Genomic DNA, 13,515 nt, shown 5'->3' with positions numbered 1-13,515 from the left:
TATTACAATGAAATTAGATCAAAGTCAAATTTATTTGTAGCACTTTTCACAATGCATTGTTACAAAGAAGCTTTACAGATAAAATGTATCAGTGATAATGTAGTAAATTCGTCAGTGAAAATGTAGTGAAAGTACTTATTTAGTCATTCATTTAAAGCTTCATTAGAAAAGCTATGCGTTATTGTATTTGTTGTCCCCAGGGAGCAAGCCAAAGGCGACTGTTAAATACTGTGTTATAGTTCAAATCGTAGCTAAAGCGAATCAACTACTACATTGAGGTAACGTTAATGTGTAAAATTAATGTATACAATGTTATCTACGTGTGTACCAATAAATGTAGCTAATTCATAACTATTGCAGGCTTGTTACTGGTCAGCCAGCTAATATCTGTCGTTTATCATGAGTTTGTTACCTGTAACGAAGTGAGTGTTACAGATCCTTGAATTCTTGCCTGGCAGCCAAGCCTCTCTTCGCACAGCGGTTATCCATGCTCGCCGTCTCGTCTGGTCTTTAGGAAACCGAAACATTTGTATTTTTGACAAGGCGTTTGTTCCAGAGGTCGGGTTGCATCTCACAGCACAACAAACTGAGCCCAACTTCGGTCTACTCATCACCTTAACTTTAACTGCGTTTGTAGTCGGCGCCATATTACTGGAGAGACCACTGATCCATATATAATGACTATATAATATTATATAACTATAATAATATATTATAATATAATTATAATTATATACAGTGAGTCTGACCGATAAACAAACACAGACCGGAAGTTAACTTAAGGCCAGACGCGTGACCATGGTAACGCGCGTGCGTTCGATGAAAACGTCTATAGCCACATTTAAGCTTCAGTGGCACAAAGCCACCGCAGGAGACGCAGAGTCAGTGTTTGACATAAGCATGGCTGAGCGCGGGACCTGCGCACCTCTCATATATCACGGCGCGTCTTTACCTGGAGAAAAGAGGCAATATTTGACTCCGGTTAGTAAAGCTGAATGAGAAGACGATGGACAGCCGGACCGAGAATCCGACAAAGGCAGCGGGCTATCTGAAGGAGCTGAATAAGATCATAGAGACCCAGCAGACGCTGCTGGAGCGGCAGAAGAGGCGCATCTTTGAGCTGGAGCAGCATGTGTCCGACCTGTGCGCAGAGAACAGCCGCCTGAGACACGAGTACCAGCGGCACCTGCTCTCCTGCAGACTGCGCTCCATCCAGGAGAACAGCCCGCTACAGCAGTAAGACTCCTCTTATGCACTTCCTTCAAAAACCTGCCTCTTAATCAGATATTAGAAGGTGAACGCGAATACACAGTGACAGGACGCTTATTTAAACAACATTTTTTTAAATATAGTCTATATATTGTATTATATATATATATAGTTTGTCTCATTTTGGAGCGTGTTTGGTTAGTTTGATTTTGAAAATACATAATTGCAGTGTCTGGTACGTCCAGAATACTATTAAAGTAGATTGTGCTTTTTTTCTAACAGCTGCGACAGTTAATGCTTTCAGCTGTAGTCTCCCAGCCTGACCATAATGTGCCCATATAAAAAGACCTACAGATCTGACCAACCAGCATAGGCTGGTTTAAGATTTCGATACTGTCAAGCTAAACTAACCAAACTATTTTCTGTCTTGAAACTGGCATTCTGAATTGGTGTGTGTGATGAATCTCTGACTAAAGAGGTCCCATAAGCAGGCTCCAAGGCAGCAGTGTTGCAGATGTTGGTTAAATCTGCTGAAATCACCTATCAAGTTCGAGAAAAAATAAGCTCCAAGTGATAAAATTTCTAAAGTTTGTTATGAGGGACTCCCACGGTTTAGATGTTCATGAGGTCTAGGAAACCCTCTGCTACCCCTGTATTTCACACCTCTGCTGCAACTTCGAAAACATGTCAGGTGAGATTCACTAAAAAATAAATCCGTAAAATAACAGAAAATGTACTGGCAGCTCATTACACATGACATATCCATTAATTTTACAGACATTTCTGTTAACTCTAAAACACAATGCAATGAAGTGGAACATTCAAAATGCTGGTAAAACACCTGTAAAAAATAAATACCGAGAAATTCCTTGAAATTATACAGTATATTGTGCCCTATTTTTACAGATTCTTTTTTAGAGTGTACGTAGATTTTCATACTCCAAATCACAACATCACACATTAGTCTACCGGTTTTTCTGGTTGATTTTCTTTATCTTGCCTGGTCTGTAGTTATTTCATACATTAATAAAACTACTATTTTGATGTCAACAGAAAAGGCAGAATCACTTAGCTGAATGACTGCTGTCTAGTTGAGTTGGGCAAAGTATGTGGCATCTTCTCATTGCTTCATGACTCCTTGAATAAGAGAGGATTCATCACAGTATGGGATTCAGTAACATAGTGCCCTCAAAGGACATTTCTCTCTGTAACTGGATCTTTGATTTTCTGAGAATATCTTCAGAATAGACACCAGCATATGAGTCTGTTGACTCTACCATGAGTCTGAGCACTGGTGTCCCACAAGGCTCTGTAATCGGACCTGTACTGTTCTCCTCGTTTACATACTGTATTGATGTATCGTCGAGCATAACTCAGTTGAAAAAATTGTGTCATTCTTTTCGGTCAAATCTTTTTAATAAATCAGTTAAACCAGTTCACACAACTATTCTGGCCCAGACAGTTCATGAGTCAAAACACTCACTGAATCATTAAACTGAAAACCATCATTTTTGCAAATGTAAAGTTTGTAGGCTAATTAACCAAGAACCCATGGTTGAGCTGATAATAAGAGGATTTGAAGTGTACAGAGGACCTGACTGCTGGGTTGGAAAAAATATCTTTAATAAGTGATGTTAGCAAGGATGTTAAAAAATAAAACATACTGGGAATATGTTTATGACTTACCAACACACATAGAAGAGAGTTAGTTTTAGTAATATAATTTTGCAAAAACTTTTCAACCTAGTGATGTAAATGTATTTTAGTACTGACATGAAATTACAGTAGTCACCCTTAATAATAAAACCTTAACATACTGCACTCTCAGGAAAAAAAGGTACAAAAGTTTTCACTGGGGCGGTACCTTTTCAAAAGGCACACCTTTGTACCTAAAGAGTCCATATTGGTACCTTAAAAGTACATATTAGTACCTAAAGTGTACATATTAGTACCTAAAAGGTACAAAAGTGTACCTTTTGAAAAGGTACCACCCCAGTGACAGCTTTTGTACCTTTATTTCTGAGAGTGTGTAAATCCTTAATAGAAAACAGCAATATGTGCCTATGTGTGCATATGCACATTTTGTGCTAATTTAACGCTACTTTATGAGGCTTTATACATATAAGATTAAATGAAAATGCTATTGAAATTTTCTGAAGACAGCTGGTTAGAGATACATTCATATAAAAAACACCCGACTTCACCCAAATCTATTTGTGACGGTTAGTTCTAATATTGTGGTGGGCCGCCACAAGTAAATCAATGTATGGGAAATGCTGACATGTCATGTTGCTTAGCTAATGCAATTCTTAAAATATATAATACATATCACACAAAAAGGTGGTTGAAATAATCATTTTGTAATTTGATTTTTAATTGATAATTTTTAGTACTGAATGAAACATAAGTCCAGTTACAATCATAATTTATTTTTGTTAAGTACATTAGATATTTAGGTAACATAATAAATCAGACAAATTATTCATCAAAATGATAAAAGATCAAGCTTAATTATTTGTGCATACCTAACTGATATTCATGAACTAATGCTTAGCCATTTTGTGACCTCACACACTCCACCATTAGAACAGCATATGGAAATCAATAAGCACCCTATTTACAGCAGGTGAAATATGTAGAAAGTCCATCAGTGTTTTCCATCAAGAAGCTGTGGCAGTAATTCTTCTGAGACATTTTCACAAATGGGCTTCCCTTAAAAATATACTTTAAGAAGATACGATTTGAAGCACATTACAAGTGCACATTCAGTACAGTTGAATGCACTTCTTTTTCACAAAAGTATATGACCAATACACTATGCACTCTTCTGAAGTCATGGTTTTATGTGAGGAACAAACAGACATTTAGGGGGTTATGTATAACACAGGAAGCCAGCAGTAAGTCAGAGCAGTAGTCAATGTGTTTATTGCTTCTTTTCTTATGGAGTGGCCTGACATTTATTCAAACAGTGCAGTGGGCAGCTGAGAGGAGACTCACGACTAATGGCTTCTGTTCTAATGTTACAGTCCTGAGATCCGTTAGATCCGCAGGCATTTATCATCCAGCTCCAGCATGACGTTTGCATTCAGTCAGACCTTAAAGAGATTAAAGCCAATATATCTATACAATTCATAGTTTTACCCTCACTGGAGCTGATATTTATTATTAGAACACTAATATATATATATATATATATATATAATATACTAATATATGAGCTGGGTCATGGCCACAGATGCTGACAGTACAGAGTGCTGCAGCCGTGACGTCAAAACCCGGAAGACTAATTCATCACTGGTTTCCCATGAGATTCTCCTGTGGGTTTTTTAACCAGGGGGTTTTGTAAGTCATGAGCAAAAAATAAGCTCTCTGGTAAACATAACTTGACAAAAGTGTTGACGATATGCTGTACTGTTGTACAACGTAAACTGCGCACACAACACAAACCTTAGTTACTTACATTCATTAAAAACATTATTTAAAAAAAAAAATAACTACCTTAAAATTTGTGTTTTTGAATTATGTTGTAGAGCATAATGTCCAAGTATCGTCAAGTTATGTTTACTGCAGATCTTATTTTACTCATGAATTAAAAAAAAAAAAACACTATAAAAACTCAAAGGGAATCAGCAGCACATTAGTCTTCTGGGTTTTGACGTCACGGTTGCAGCAGGAAAGCACTTTATTACAGTTTTTTCAACTGCTTACACGCAACATCTTTACTTGTCACACAATTTCTGAAACCTGACACTCAAACAGCAGAAGCACACACCAAATCTGCAAAACCATACACTAATTCTCGGCCTTTGACTCAGTTTTCAATTCCATAAAACACTCGTTGCAAAACACAACACACAATTCTCTATGTAACACACAAAAATCTGACAGGAATTAATATTATGGCAAAGGTGTTTGCAAATGTTTGCTTTTGAGATGTGTTTGTGACATTTTGAATGCTGTGCTTCGTTTTGCAAGATATGTGAGGCATTTTGCATATTGTGTGTGCAATTCTTGGAGTTTTGAAAAAAAGAGGCAAAGTTTTGAAAATGTAAGCAGTTGAAAAAAACGGTAATTCCTGAAATATATGCTGAAATTTGTCATTATACATTACAATAGGCAAGGTTTACTGAATGCTTTCCATTCCAGTGTAACTCTAAATGTGATTTTGATTTGTTCTACTCTGTTTAGATATGTTTTCCTAAAAAATTATTTTTGTGTGTTTCAGGTCAGAATATGGCAGTACAAGAATCGTCAGGTATGTTGACTTCTGTTGTACTGGTGAATATTGTCTGAATTGTAAAAGATTTTAAACGTGTCGATTATAAACCACATTACTCTGAGTCTTGGGTGCTCTGAGTGGTTGCTAACCCCTGTTCATTTGGGTGCATCACATTCGGTGACAGCAGCTGTCCCGCTCCGCATCCACTCGTGTGTAACTGGAGCAGCATCAGCTCGGACGTTCTGCTGCAGACTCTTGTGAAGTGTCTGGAGTCTGTGTTGTGTTTCTGTTTGCAGAAGACATGCCTCTCTTCCTGTGGAAACGACAGACAGTCCCAGCAGCCTCAGATCAGCCATGTGCAGGAGAACTGTGCCGTGCCGACAGAGGAAGTCGGCATCCTTCGGGTACAGTAAACTCTCGTCTTTGTTTAGATCATATTGTAGGGTGTTTGTATACTATACTAGAATTGTATTATTTTTTCAATGACAGTAAGTCATAGCAAGTGGAATGGACTGTTTGGCTACTTCGTAATTATTTCTTGTTCAATTTGATGAATTTGACTCCTCATTAGTCACTTGTCAATGACAGTAAATGACAATATTTACAATAATTTATTTTTACACCTGATAGTATATTGTAGGTCGTACAACATACAGAACTGACATCTTCAGGTCATAAGGCACATTACTAAATGAAACACACCCAAAGAATTATATTTATATTAATAATAGCAGGCATACAGTATTAATGAACGGAACACATTTAAAGTTTGAATGAGTGATGTTAAACTAGTGATCAGCTAGATTCATTTCATGCAGTATGTGTAAAAATCACAGTCACTCTGGTGAAGAACACCAAACACCAGGATATGTGATGAGAAATGAGCTCAGTGAGGATGCTTGTGATGTGAGGAATGTGTCAGTGGTTTAATGGTCAGCTTGAAATGTCACATTTCAAGTTCTTCATTTGGCTTTGACTGTGTGAATTTGTTTCTGTGAAATAAACCAATGGGGAGACTGTAGTGTACTGTAGATTTCACGGGACATTTAAGGCAAGAAAACAAAATACAGTTTGTATTTATTGAGTTTTGCAGTCTGTGTGAATGAGACTTATATGTGTATGCATATAAAAAACAGTTGACAAAGACAGACTGGGCTGATAATTGAAGGTGCTGTAAACTTTTATTTATTTATTTGAAATAGCACACATATAATGTTGCTACTACACTGTAAAAAAATTTCCGGTAAAAAACCGGCAGCTGTGGTTGCCGGAATATTACCGTAAAAAATATGGTAGCAACGTTTTAGGTTTCACGGTTTTAACTTAAATTTACAGTTAAATACTGTAATTTCATTAACTGATATAATGTTAATATACCAACCTATTGAAGTACTGAAATCTGTTTTGTACCTTTGTAATACACTGATAACCACCAAATGCAGGTGGTGATGAGAAAGTCACATGATGAACCAAAGCCTATCACAAGCAGGTTTTAAATAATAACATGTATAAGAAGGTGCACAGTTTCATTTACACAAACACTAAACACCATCATGGTGACACACATGAAACTGAAATAATGCAATAAACATTCATTTAACAACATTAGGTGTAACACACAACCCTAATATAAAACATCAAATTTGAAATCTAACGCAGGGAATTCTGGGAATGTCAATTTACGGTTATTCACTGTAAATGTTACGGTCTTTTTCACTTCCAAAAACGGTATACTACTGTAAAATTAATGTCCAATACATGTAATGTCCAATACCGTTTTTCACCGTATATAGTAGGGGAATTTACCGTTAACCATTTAACATGTTTTTACTGTAGCATTTTTACAGTCTTTTACCGTTAAATTCACGGTAATTTTTTACAGTGTACTTGACAGATATCACTGCTGTTGTGAGAAATCACATCAGCTCTGGGGGTCAAACCTTTGATTTTTCTTAAACTTTCCCGCTTTTTGCTTGTGTGCATTTGGGTTTGCTGACATGCAGTACAGTTGTAATATCACACTGAATAAATTAATGCATTTAAAAAAACGATGTACTATATATAGTTGAAATAACAATACAGAATTTAAGGACATTTACCTTATTCAAAGATTTGTCTGTCAAATCCATACATTAATTCTTCTTCATAAATGCCCATTAAATGAATCTGGGAACCGATATATACATGTCCACCCAATTTTTGGTATATGATTGGAGCTAGTGATTTTGGCAAGTGTATTGTATCATACAGTGAGTGAACAGGTTATAGTGGTCTGTGTGTGTGCTGCCTGAAGCTGAGACAAGTTTATTTGTTCCAATATCTGTATGTTGGCAAAACTCTATTGCCTTTTAGTGCAGAAATTGAAGTGGTGACTTTATATTGATATGCATTTACAGTACCAAGCATTTTAACAGCGGTTGAAATGTTCTGTTCGAATGTGTTGAGATGTGTTATGTGCAGCCCTTTTATACTTCCAGATGTGAGACTTGAAGGTGACCTGAAGCTCATGAATTTTTCATGGATTTTTTTTTCACCGTATTTCACTCTGTGCTTCAGCAGTTTTCACTGATTTTTGTTTGTTGGAAAGAAACAAACTCTGTATCTGTAGTTTGAATTCTAGTATGATTTCAGCCATCTTGTGTCTAGTGAGATCACACCAGATTGCTAATTAACACAGCTAGAGCTACAACAGCCATTCATTTCTGAAAGGAAGGTTTCAGGTTCAATAAAAAGTTGAAGCACCATCAGAAGCATTTGTAGCATAATCAGCAGAGAGTGAGAATGAGGGTTGAGATGTGTTTTGCAAACACTGTTTGTTTTTTATGCACAAAACTCTATTAATATTATAAGTGAACCACAAGGAAAATATTAAAATAACAAAGCATGTCAAGACTGCTTTAAAAAAGAAAAAAGAAAAATAAGGTCTGAAAAAGAAACTACAGCCGATTTTATTAATTTAATTTATATACTTGTTTCTCAGACAATTTCTGACAGCATCAGACTCATAATAATGTATTATATCTTATATTCATTAGGTAAGTAGTTGGAAAAAATTAAGTATTTCACTGTTAGTATTTTTCCTTGTACCTGTCAATGTTGTGATTATTACTGTGAGCGACTCCTCACAATTTGCAGAAATTCATGAATTTGTGAAATGCATTAATTCCATGAATGAGTTAATGAAATTGCAGAAATTATGAATATAAACATGCATTTACACATATACGATGCAGTGAATGCGATGAGAATATAGTCCAGCTTGTTAATAGAGGACACATGTGTTGACGTGATGTGAGGCAGAGCTCAGCTCTTACTGCACTGAGTGGGCTGGAGTATCCTCACAGGAATAAACCCGTCTGAAACAAAGCCTCATCCAGGGCAGAGCTGTGTCCTTCATGCTCATGGACGAGCTGTCAGTGTGTGTTAGCTGCCGGTGACCAGAGAAACAGAGAGAGAGAGAGAGAGAGAGAGAGAGAGAGAGAGGCCACCAAACCAGAAATGCTATAGTGTGTAGTGAGGGCCCTATGAAATTCATTTTATTTTTCCCAAATTCTATTTTTCTGGATTCCATTTTCGTAAAAATAATTACATTTTAATATTCAAAAAGCATGCCTAATATTCATGTCTAATATAATCACCTATATCCACAATAATTGATTAAAATTAAACAACAATAATGCATGCTTTGTGTCTGGATGCTGTATTTTATGATTTAATACACATTTTATTATCAATTAACATGATGGTAATTAAATGAATGCATAAAACTTTAAAACTTTAAAGGGGTCATATGATGCTTTTTTAAAGATCATTATAGGGATCTTATCTATGCACAATCAGCTTGTAACACTCCAAAGAGAAAGGAAAACTTGAAATCGCATCATATGACCCCTTTAATAAATATTTTCAAATGCAATCAATTTAAAATTAAGAATTAATTTAAATGTTTGGTTCTGCATAACAGAGGGTTACTGTTTAAATTAAAACATGGATGAAAATTGTTATATTCCTTAAAATTATGATTTAATAAGTTACATTATTATTATTATTATTTTATTTATTTTAACATACGTCACCATGTGATGCTTCTGGACACATCATCGGTGAAGTTTCCTGGGGTCATCGGGTGTTTCGGGTCTTTTAACAATGACACCCTTGCCCTGGCGACCCAACCGGGGTTGATCAAGTCCCGGGGACTTGTGTCTAGGTAGCAATACCCCACCCATATCTCTCCTCTCCTGATCTGAGCCACCTTGAAGCAACCTCCACTGCCTCTGTGACTGACTTAATGTCTCTTCGTCTACTGGCCCCTCTGATGCCCAGCATGTTGTAGACCCTGCAGACCCTGCAAACCCTCTACAGACATATCACCCTGCAGCATAAGACTGGTTGCCCACTGAAACTAAGCAGGACTGAGCCTGGTTAGTACCTGGATGAGAGACCTCCTGGGAAAACTAGGTTGCTGCTGGAAGAGGTGTTAGTGAGGCCAGCAGGGGGTGCTCACCCTGTGGCCTGTGTGGGTCCTAATGCCCTAGTATAGTGATATGGACACTATACTGTCAACAAGCACCGTCTTTTGAATGAGACATTAAAGCGAGGTCCTGACTCTCTGTGGTCACTAAAAAAATCCCATGGCACTTCTCGTAAAGAGTAGGGGTGTAACCAAGGGGTGTGTCCTGGCCAAATTCCCTCCACTGGCCCTTGTCAATCATGGCCTTCTAATAATAATCCCCATTCACTTGATTGGCTCTATCACTCTGTCTCCTCTCCACCTGGTGTGTGGTGAGCACACTGGCGCCAATGTACTGTGGCTGACATCGCATCATCCAGGTAGATGCTGCACACTGGTGGTGGTTGAGAACAGACCCCCCCATATGATTGTAAAGCGCTTTGGGTGTACAGCAATACACAATAAAGAGCTATATAGATGCCTCATTCATTCATTCAAATGCCTCATTCATACATCCCACCTCAGTGGGCTCACACCTTTTCTTTGGCACTTTTTCACCAGCTCTGTGTACTTGGATATCTTCCTCTCATTGGCCTCCTCAATACAATCTTCCCAGGGGACTGTGAGTTCTAAGAGAATAATCTGGTTGGAGGCTTCTGAGATCAGCATCATGTCTGGCCTCAGCGATGTTATAGCAACAGTTTCAGGGAACTCCCAGTTTCAGGGAGTTTTTGTTTCATCTCCCACTGGAGAAGGTCTTCAGAACTTTGTCATGACGCCAACTATAGCACCCCTCATTCATGGCTCTTGAACAGCTGCTGAGGATGTGATCCAAGGTCCCTCTCTTCAGACACAGAGGGCAAGTTGGTGACTCTGCCTTTCCTCAACAGAACAAATTGGATGGGCTTGGTAGTATGTCATAGACAGCCTGGAATAATAATTTTATTTGGTGATTTCCAGATTTCCAGAGCTCGGCCCAAGTAACTCTGCATTCTACTACTACCTTGTCCAGGCTCCCTGCTCCGCCTGAGAGACTTTCGGGTTATAGGACTCCCTATATTGCAACACCTCCCTAGGACAGGTCACAATGAATTCTTCATTCACACTGCTGATGGGGAGTTTCAGCTTGTTGTTTTGCCCATATAAGGCGATGCTGCTTATGCTTCGGGGTAATCCAAGCTGCTTCCATAAAAACCTACTGATCCTCTTCTCAAAGCCCTCCACTGTGGAAATTGGAACCTCGTAGACTAAAAGGGGCCAAAGAATCCTCGGCAGGATCCCATGTTGGTAAATCCAGGCCTTAAACTTGCCAGGTAGACATGACTTGTCTACCGCTTCTAGCCAGACTTCTAGCTCTTGGTTGGTGGTTCAGATGGATGCTGTATCTCTCAGACAGCAGTCAAACATTTTCCCCAGGCTCTTAACAGTTTCTTTCCGTGATAGATGGTATCTGGGTATTACCAAGTATAAGTTCCTTTCTTCAACACCAGGGATCCGGACTTTGCTGGCTTAAATCTCATGCGAGCCCAGGTCATCAGCTCTCCCAGGCCCTTCAGGATTCACTCGTTCCCAGGGACAGATGCAGGTGTCACAGTCAGGTCATCCATAAAATCTTTAATTGGTGGTTGTCGGATGCCAGTCTTTGAGGGGGTCCTCTACACTGCACCTCAACTGAGCTTTACCACTTCACCAGCATGTTCATGGCAAGTGAGAAAAGGATCACTGAAATGGTGATGATCCTTTTTCTGAGCTCAAGGCACTCAGCAGTAATGGACCCCGGAAGAGAATCTTAGGCTGAAACCACTGTAATAGTCCAAGATGAGATCTGTGAACTTGGCTGGTATATGGTACCAAGCCAGAGCCACCTCTACCAGCTTGTGGGGTTTGGATCCATAAGTGTTTGTAAAGTCAAGCCACAGTACCCCCAAGTCCCCCTTGTTCTCCCAGGCCTCCCTGATCAGCTGGGTGACCACACCTGTGTGCTCTGCACACCCTGGCACCTTCGGGATTCCTCCTTTCTGGACAGAAGTATCAACGTATGAGTTCCTCAGGAGGTAGTCTGTAAGGTGCCTTGCAACAATGCTGAAGAATATCTTTCCTTCAACTGTTCTTTGATTCTTCCTCCTTCGGAATCCACACTCCGTCTGTATACCTCCACTGGCGGGCTACCTTGCCCCTCCTCCAGATCACCTTCAGGATCCTCCATAGCCTGTGGAGTAGCCTTGGGCAATTCCTACAGACCCTGTAAGGTACCCCACTCAGTCCTGGGGCTGAGATTATTCTTGCTTTTTTGAACACCTCCTGCACCTCTTTCCAGCTGGGCTCCTTAAGGTCAAATTCCACAGTTGGTTCTGGTAGACTGATCAAGGTCTTACATTTACTTTTTTACTTTTCCACTGGCTGGAGCCAGAGCTGGAATTGGTGCTCGGCCAAGACTGGCACTTGTTCAGAACCATCTAATGTTTTCTGTTCCCGACTTCCTGTTCCTGTCTGCCATGCTGCTGTGTGATCTGTGTTTGTAGCTCAGTGTAGCTTTGTTTGTTTTCTGTTGGAATCTATCTTACTAATACTCTATCTTACTGTGGGTTTAAGAAGTTACTCCTAATGTCAGCCCCTTAGGTGTATAAGACATCTGTCCACACAATCTGTATCTTCCATTCCAACCTGTCCCACCACCATGGGCATGACCAAAGAGCTGTCAATGGATATCAGAGACAAGATTGTAGATCTGCACAAGGCTTGAATGGGCTACAAGACCATCAGCAAGAAGGTGGTTGCAAGAAGGCTTGGTGAGAAGGAGACAACTGTTGGTGCGATTATTTGGAACTGGAAGAAATACAAAACAACCATCAATCGGCCTTGGTCTGGAACTCCGTGCAAGATCTTGCCTCATGGGGTAAGGATGATCATGAGAAAGGTGCGGGATCAGCTCCGAACTACACGGGAGGAACTTGTTAATGATCTTAAGGCAGTTGGGACCACAGTCCCAGTTCCGGCGGTGCGAAAACGCCAAAAAGTGGGTAGTTCCACAATTAGTTCTGGTACTATGAAAAGGTTCCTGAGGTGCGAAAGGCATCCTGCAGTGCCCACAAGGTCCCCCTGCTCAAGGAGGCACATGTACAGGCCCATTTAAAGTTTGCCAAAGAACATCTAAATGATTCAGAGAAGCCTTGGGAGAAAGTGCTGTGGTCAGATGAGACCAAAATTTAACTCTTTGGCATTAACTCGACTTGCCGTGTTTGGAGGGAGAGAAATGCTGTGATGAAAGTCCAGCCAGAAGAGCATTGCAGTAGTCCAGCCTAGAAATGACAAGGGCCTGGACAAGAAATTGTGCAGCATGCTCCGTTAGAAAGGGCCTGATCTTTCTGAAGTTTTGCAATGCAAACCTGCCAGATCGAGCAGTCTTTGCAATGTGGTCTTTGAAGGTCAGATGGTCATCAAAGAATACACCAAGATATCTGACCGAAGTTGATGGGGTAACTGTAGAAGAACCTAGCTGGATGGTGAAATCATGCGGTAGAGTTGGAGTGGCAGGGAAGACAAGAAGCTCAGTCTTTGCCAGGTTGAGCTGTAGGTGATATTCTTTCATCCATGCCGAGATGTCCGCCAGGCAGCCTGAGATCCGTGCAGCTACCGT

At 39.6% G+C, this 13,515-nt stretch overlaps 1 protein-coding gene across 1 annotated transcript in view; it reads left to right on the top strand.

Annotated features, from left to right (window-relative positions):
- Positions 1-835: 835 nt before the first annotated feature.
- LOC107675168 (IQ motif and SEC7 domain-containing protein 1-like) overlaps positions 836-13,515 on the top strand; it is an 83,716-nt gene continuing 71,036 nt past the window's right edge. The window contains exons 1-3 of the mRNA XM_016469416.1: positions 836-1,236; positions 5,435-5,464; positions 5,725-5,832. Coding sequence (XP_016324902.1) covers positions 1,007-1,236; positions 5,435-5,464; positions 5,725-5,832 — 368 coding nt within the window. The 5' untranslated portion in view covers positions 836-1,006. The remainder of the gene's footprint in view (positions 1,237-5,434; positions 5,465-5,724; positions 5,833-13,515) is intronic.

This window comes from Sinocyclocheilus anshuiensis, unplaced genomic scaffold, assembly GCF_001515605.1.
Source record: "Sinocyclocheilus anshuiensis isolate Anshui unplaced genomic scaffold, SAMN03320099.WGS_v1.1 scaffold1556, whole genome shotgun sequence".
Taxonomy (NCBI): Eukaryota; Metazoa; Chordata; class Actinopteri; order Cypriniformes; family Cyprinidae; genus Sinocyclocheilus; species Sinocyclocheilus anshuiensis.
The sequence above is the reverse complement of the archived record's forward strand: the minus strand, read 5'-3'. Positions and strand labels throughout refer to the sequence as shown.